The sequence below is a fragment of the Halyomorpha halys genome, unplaced genomic scaffold, assembly GCF_000696795.3.
Source record: "Halyomorpha halys isolate HHAL.00 unplaced genomic scaffold, Hhal_1.1 Scaffold234.1, whole genome shotgun sequence".
NCBI lineage: Eukaryota > Metazoa > Arthropoda > Insecta > Hemiptera > Pentatomidae > Halyomorpha > Halyomorpha halys.
Window position 1 is genome coordinate 368,178 of NW_027111802.1, and position 8,005 is coordinate 376,182.

Sequence of the window (8,005 nt, forward strand, 5' to 3'; positions counted from 1 at the left end):
CCCATTTTTGTTCCCCAACCATGGTAGGCAGAGCCATTAATTTTGACTCAGTTTGAACGGTATACAGTTTTCATTTAAGTAATAAAAAATTTGGATGAAATAACTTGTCTTTTTCTTCCCTCCTTTTGGATTAATCGAAGTAGTAGAGGAATATGGAAAATATTTATTGTAGCCAAGAGAGGGGGGGGGAGATAAGAGAATAAATTTGTAAATACTGGAATGTTTGTTTTTTCTGATATTTAATTCGAAGTACTTTGGAGTTGGGAGAAGAAAATTTTAATTTCTTTAAATTCAATTACTTTTGTACGATTTTTAAAAGAAATAATTATTTAATCTTCAAGTTTACTGGCAAACCTGATCCGTTCTCCTTCAAGATCCCCTCCCACATCGGCACATATGTACTTATAAACAAAGATGGGTTCTGTGGGAATTACTATTATGTTTTGATTCTAATTTTTTTTCGAATGATGAATTTAATTTTTATTGTAATATAATGAACGGGTCATGGACTGATGTAAGCATTTCAAATAGATTTGGGATTGGTAAGTAGAAAGGAGAATAATTGACTAATATTGTGGTTTAACTTCAATAAAAATAATATTTCAAGATTTGTTTGTTTCAACATTCCCGTATGAGTTAATAGTAGATCTAAGCTGTTCATTCTATATTGGGTGGTGCATGAGATCATTTCCTGAATTCATAATTTTGTCTCTGGCCAAAAGGAAATCACATACTACCCCCTACATGTACATGATAAAAATGACAATTTAATCAACAATGTTTTTTTTTTTTTTTAACTTTTCTTTTATCAGTGATGATATGTTCTGATGAATTTGTTATCAGATTTTAATAATTTCTAATTTTGCCTGCCCTTATTAATAAGATTCATTAGCAACAACAGGTTGTTGCAGACCTACAAATTGTCATAGGTAAATAGGATATCCTTATTAATTCAGGATTAACTTTGGCTGCCAGGTGCTCTGAACTAATTATTGTGATCTTAAAATGATATTTATTTTTAATCATAGTATTTAATGTATTTCTGTAATGTAATGTAAGTTTATTTTATTATTTATAATCCTCAAGTTATTTCAGTACTCGTATGACTGTTAATTAAATATTGAGAACAAAATTAACTGATTTTTTTTTTTGTAATTAGTCATTGATGAACATTACCTGTCAATTTTTTTTTGTTTTGACTATGGGCTTTATTTTATTTGTACTTGATATATTATTTATGAATCTGCTTATATAAATTTTGAATTATTACTTATCATTAAATATTTGTTTACTTTTTAGTTATTCACAATTTTCAACAAGAAGAAGCTCATCGCTTAAGGTTAAGTGTTGGAGAAAGTGTATTAATTTCCCAAGAAAATGGCGAGTGGTATTTTGGTAACTCGACCAAAAACAGATACCGACAGGGAATTTTCCCGAAGAGTTATGTTAAAATTATGGAGAGTATTGTTGACAAATCCGGGTAAGGAAAAATTGATAGTTAAAGTTGACAAGTTTTTCATTTAATTTGTGAATTAAAGGATCGTATTAACAGATTTAAAGTGGAACTTATTGTGATTAGTCAACCATATCAGATATCTTGGTCATTATTTTAATTACCAAGTTTTCCACTAATGTATATTTTATAATATTAGTTTAATCAGTAATTTTTTCTTTAATTTATACATGATGATTCCTTAAGAGATCATGACAATATATATATAAACATTTTGCTCTCTAACACAGTTTTTAAAGCTATGAATTTCAGCATGTTTTTGAAGGATAAATAATTTAACATAAATGAGAATAAAATTAAAAATAAAACCTTTGTAAAAGTATATTTATTTTAATCTAACTAAAATAAAATAACTTATTGTTACTGAACTATAAAAAAATCACTAAAATGATCGTAGCTTGTGAGTAGTAGGGGGTTACACTGAAATACTTGAGTAGTGTGGGAAATGTAAACAGTTTCATAATTCTTTAATATCAGGAAAAGAATTCTTGAATCTTGACCTTGATAAAAAAATAATAATACAGTCATTGAAAAATGAAAAATCTATCATTTTATCTATTACATGAGTCATTATGTTTGTAATTAATGTCTAAGGGTCATGACATCAACTTGTACCATAGAGCATTATGTAGTTTTATTTTTGGACAATTATTTTAACTTTATTTAATTTAATTATTATTAATTCAAATTAATTTTTAGTAAGTTGAATTCTAGAGGAACAACATTAGCTATAGTGTAGAATTTTTACATTATATCAATAATTCATAAATTGCCTCTTATCAAATGAAAAGAAATTTTTTGTTACCTTTAATCTTGTTTATTTAAACCTTTTCTCTAAATAATTTTGTAAATGTTATTTCTGTTGGGGGCGACTTATATACCTTTGTAAATTAGAATGAATTATAATACAAGCCTAAAACAAAAACATTCTGTGATAAAAATAAAAATTGACTCTTGTTATATATAGAGTTAATTGATTATTTGAATCTTTTTAAGAGTAGGATACTATGTATTTTTTTTTTGTAGCCTAATAATTTTGTTTAATTTTAATTGATTTATAGATTTTGAACTAATTACTATGTCTGATTTAATAGCCTAATCAACAATAATTTTATTTTATGTTTCCATTTCCCATTTTAAACAGTTTTATGTATGTTTTAATTTTGGACCTTAGGAGACGAAGTGTTATATTTTGTCAATTTTTTTGTTTACCATTTGACTGAATTTATTCTCAGTAATTATAGTTCATTTATTCTTGTTGTTGGCTTCAATTATAGAAAATATATGTATGCATTTGCTGATTTTAATCTGTTATAAATGTTGTACTGATTTTAATTTAATAATTTTTAGTCCTACCGAAGAGGTAGTTTTAAAGCAACCGAAAATTGTACAGGAAATCTCTTCAGTGCTTCGAGAATGGGGTGAACTTCTTAAGGGTTTATTCGTTGTAAGTGTTTATATTACCTTTATTTTTATTAATATTGTTATTCAATATTGATAAAAAAATTATGTTACCAATGATAAATTATTAATTTTTAGCATCACAGCGAAAACTTTCGTGTCATGAAGGCTTTAATGTACGATTTGATGACATATAGAAGTCGAATAATTTCTGGAAAGTTTCCAGCTGATGAATTAAAACAAATTAAAAGGATCGTGACTTCTAAAATTGATGTTGGCAACAAGTAAGTTTTAAATATTATTCTCTGAAGTTGTATTATATTTGATCGTAATTCAAGTGGCCTAATTTTTTATTTTCATTTTTGCTTTAATTTGAATTATATTTTTTTTTACAGTCTTCTTGGTCTTGATATGGTCGTGAGGGATGACCAAGGCAACATACTTAATCCAGAAGTAACGTCAACTGTAGAGTTGTATAGACATCATCATTTGTCGAAAGAAAGAATTTTAAAAGCAACAGTGAGTGATTGATTTTTATCATATTTCCATGTTTAAAAGAAGGGATACAATTTTTTTTTAGAAATGAAAGGAAGTTATGGAAAATGCTTTAAAAATTTCAATCAATCAGATAGATTTTTAGATTTATCACATTTATTGTATTTTATAATTTTTTTTTCCCTTATATAAATTAAAACTTCTGTATCACTACAACCCATGAAGAGTTTACGGGTGCAATACTTTGTAAGGAAGTACTGTTACTAGACCAATGGTTGTGCAAGGAAGTGATTTGGTCGGAATCACGTTCGACTACCAGATTTTTACTCAATTAAGTAAGGATACACACTTCTTGTGACTGGGTGGACCCCGAGGGCTCCCAAACGCACAGAGCTGACTCAACAGCTTTTGTGATCAGATAATAATTATATGGCACAGCCTAATTTGAAATCGGTTCCTTAGAGTTCGTTGTCCATTGCCTTACCAATGAGCTATCCACTTCCACCACCTTATATATATTTATCTATATTATATACGTTAATATTATTTTATATCTTTCTTATTTTCAAATGTAATATCATTTTCCAACTGTGCAATTTCCCCACTCCCCTGCCCTGTTGTTTCCTTTCAACCGCATCAAACCATTCTTTGGCTTTCCTTCGTTCTTTAAGGTGGGTATCCTTTTTATGTTCTTTATTTTATTGACTCTTAATTTATTCTCATTTCTCTGATTTTCCATCTTTAAATGTGTACTGTATTTCTCTTTTATCTACATTTTATTTGTTATTGTTTCCCATTTCGTTATAGGTCTAATATATTTTTTTGTATTTCTTGTTTATTTTTTCTTTTCACTGTACATCCTATTTTATTTTTTCACTTCACTTTGTTCATTTTCATATAAATTTTCTCATATTTTACATCATTTTTAATCACGCCATACTTTACTTTTATTTCAGTATAAATAAAACCGCAGGGGGTGTGGTCAGCAAATAAACCAAAAATTATATATTTATTCTCATAATTATATATTTATTCATGCCACAAATAAATAATTTTAATTATTTATTTTGGTACAAATAAATAATTTTTTTGTTTATTTGCTGATTGCACTCCCCGACCATCTTTTCCACATGTTAATCTATAGTCAACTATCAACACCTCATTACTTATATTTCATGTTATCTTATTCTCTTTCCAGAGCTGGGCAAAAATTAGCTATAGTTTAAACTAATAGCTAAAGTTGTCATGGATACGACTCTTATTCATGAATGAACCATTGATAAGTAAATATTGTATCCATGGCAATTTTAGCTATTAGTTTCAGCTATAGCTAATTCTTGTCCATCTCTATCTCTTACTCTGTTATTTAAATTTAGTTGTTTCTTTTTTAGTCCTGATAAAGCGTTTAATCATAATAAATGGTTGATTTACTATTTGAGTTATTTTGACCACACCCGGATCATCTTTCTTTTAGTAATTACACACGTTCAATTAACGATCTTCCAATGAGATAGATAAATAAAATTTTAATATTTAAAGAGTGCATTTTGTATTTTAAGTACATATTAAATTATAAATTAACCCCCACTTCAAATTATCAAGAAAAAATATGTTATTTAGAAAGTATATTTCCTATTAACATTAATAACAACAAAACATAATTGGGCAAAACATTCATTCTAGAAATCTTCCTGTTTAATTCCAACAATTCATGAATTTCTATGATCCTTTGTTGTTGTAATTTAAATTATCTCAAAAACTGTTTGCACTTATTTTAGTAGAGGTTATTGATACATTCAGTTATTGTAGCGTCGGCATTCAGTGTTTGTAAAAAAAAAATTTAAACCTCCCCAAAATTAGATGGTTTACGTTTCAAGATTGGTAGAATATTGTGTTGATTTTTAAATTTTTAATAGTATAAAATTAAAAAAAAAACCAAAAGTTGCATTTTTTGGTTTTACGAGGTATTTGATACAAAACCGGTTTTTAGATTTAGCATATTTATACATATGTGTATATATAGTGTATTTTTTATCAGTAAAATTGTTTTGTATTTATAATTGTAGTTTCAAATTTCATTCCAATGTAGGAAAAAAAGAATCCAGAAAAAAAAAATTGTTTATTCAACATTTATTTTAATATTATGAATAATCTATGATTATTTTAAATTTTAGAGTGAACCAATTTCAAAAGAAGATAGAAGACTTCTTTCCCAACAATACTGCCATGCATTATTTGTTTGTGTTCGAGAGTTTGTTTGCAAGTTAATAGAAGATTTTGAATTGTTGATGTGCCTTTACGACGTCAAAGAAGGTAGACCATTCACTGAAAACCATGTTATTAGATGGTCTAAAGGAGCACCGTTGGAGACGGATATTCCTCGAGTACTTTTCACTGTACGTAATTGAATTTATAAATATCTTTTTACCTTAGTTATAATTTTGTTAATTTGTATTTATATAATTTTTCTTTTGTTTAGGATTTAGGCACTAGAGATATCCTACGAGAAAAGGTCTACCTGGTATCTTACGTCGTTCGGCTTGGTGGTATGGAAAAAACTTTAACACCAAGTAAGTCTCAACCATTACATGGCGATCCTATGAGGAGACCTTTTGGTGTTGCTGCCAAAGATATAACTTTGTACGTTAATGGGAAACTAGAGCCTGGAGAGGAGGATACTGTTATTTTACCATTACTTATGTAAGATTTTAATTCCTTATTATGAAATTATGTCTGCCATTTTTTAAATCTATACTAATATATAAATCTGGGTGCTTACTTGATAGCTATGCTGTAACTTGTGCTCCGTAATGTGACACATTTACATGTAGGAAATAACCTTATCTTATACTCATATGTCTTCTAAGAGACGGAATGTTATTACATATCTCTTGTTTAACATATTAGTGGCTTGTTTGTATGTCTAGAAAAATTATTGAAACTTTGTATAGTAGTAGTTTGTATAAAGTTCAACCATTAGAGAAATCCATGCCAGTACTTCATGAGGTTCAGTCCTTTCTCCCATTTTGTTCAACTTCTACCTTCATGACATTGTCCAGTCCACACACCTCCATAGCTATGTTCGCTGACGATGCAGCTGTGTTCTCTCAACATAATGACGTAATAATCGCTAGAAACACTTTGCAAAGTCACCTTAATGATCTAGAACAATATTTCACTAAATGGATGATCAGTTTGAACATTGAAGAATGTAATTCAAAAGTTTTTACTCTTCAACATCCACTAGAACCACCAGAACTAATCCTCAAAGGTATAAATGTGAAATGGAATCCTGCCAGTGAAACAGTAAGATAGATACCTGGGAATTCACTTAGATCACATCACCATATCAACATCAAACTAACTCAAACTTATGCAAGGGTTAGCAATGCTATGTCCTATCCTAAACAGAAATTTCAAACTAAAACCAGAAACAACTGTTCTTATATTTAAAAAAATTCTCAGGTCACTGCTGATGTACGGCTGTGAAGTCTGGGGAGCGACATCCTTTACAAAAAGGAAAAAAATACAATCTTTTCAAAATAAAGTCCTATGAATCGCAGTTAATGCTCCTTGGTTCATAAGAAATAGCCAATTGCATTGGGTATTATATGTGGAGTCAATAGAGGATTAACATCAAACATCAAAAAACGGTTCATGAAGTTCCACTCCCAGTTGCCAATATATTTGCAATATATCAAATCGACAGCAGATGAAATGTTGTAGAGTTCAGCTGGTTTGTTAGCCTCGTTAGACATCATTCTCCATTTAGCAGACCTATTAACAAACTCTCAACCATGTTAAATGTTTTATCGTTTTTAAATATAATATAAGGAAATATTCCTCCATTTAACACGCTTTAACATGTTAAACTAAAGATCTTGAATACCCCTTTTATGGAATTTTTTTGTGACAGGATTTATCAATGTATCATTAATTGATTAATGTAGTTGTTAATTATTGGGTTTAGATTATCTGCTTTAAACATGGCAAGTTTTTAGTAATATTAATTTTTTAGGTGTGAAAAAGACAATCTTGAAGGGACATTACGAAGAATTCTAACGATAAAAGATCTCACGCATAAAGACCATAAAGGTTATGGTTTGAGTGTAAGACTGAAAATGCTTCATGGAGATTTGAAACAGGTATATTTATATATCTTATTGATGTTTTGATAGATATTCTATTTATATAGTTTTGATATATATATTTTCCTATTTATTATGATTGATTAAGTGAAGGGTACCATCCTAAGAACAGTTTAAATCACCCTCTCTCTCTACCTCTTTCTCTCTCCCTTCCCTCTATCTCAACAAAATATCTATTAATTTATTATTTCTTTATACCCCCATTTTTTTTTTTAATCTTCGCAAAGCTTTCATTATTAATTTTTTATTGATATGACTTAGAAATGGAAACAGGAATACTATATAGGCTGTACAGTATTAACACTATTTAATCATAAATTTTTTATAGGTATAACTTATATAGAGACGTAGGGTGTATTTCTTGTTTATTTTTTCTTTTCACTGTACATCCTATTTTATTTTCTTCACTTCACTTTGTTCATTTTCGTCTAAATTTTCTCATATTTTA

The 8,005-nt window shown here is 28.5% G+C and overlaps 1 protein-coding gene across 1 annotated transcript in view; it reads left to right on the plus strand.

The window, feature by feature from the left end:
- Positions 1-385: 385 nt before the first annotated feature.
- The window catches only part of LOC106679933 (dedicator of cytokinesis protein 1), a gene marked incomplete in the record, with an annotated part of 79,196 nt that continues 71,576 nt past the window's right edge, over positions 386-8,005 (plus strand). The window contains 8 exon segments of the mRNA XM_067049787.1: positions 386-542; positions 1,300-1,480; positions 2,864-2,960; positions 3,053-3,198; positions 3,310-3,433; positions 5,584-5,805; positions 5,889-6,109; positions 7,428-7,554. Of these exon segments, the coding sequence (XP_066905888.1) occupies positions 494-542; positions 1,300-1,480; positions 2,864-2,960; positions 3,053-3,198; positions 3,310-3,433; positions 5,584-5,805; positions 5,889-6,109; positions 7,428-7,554 (1,167 nt within the window).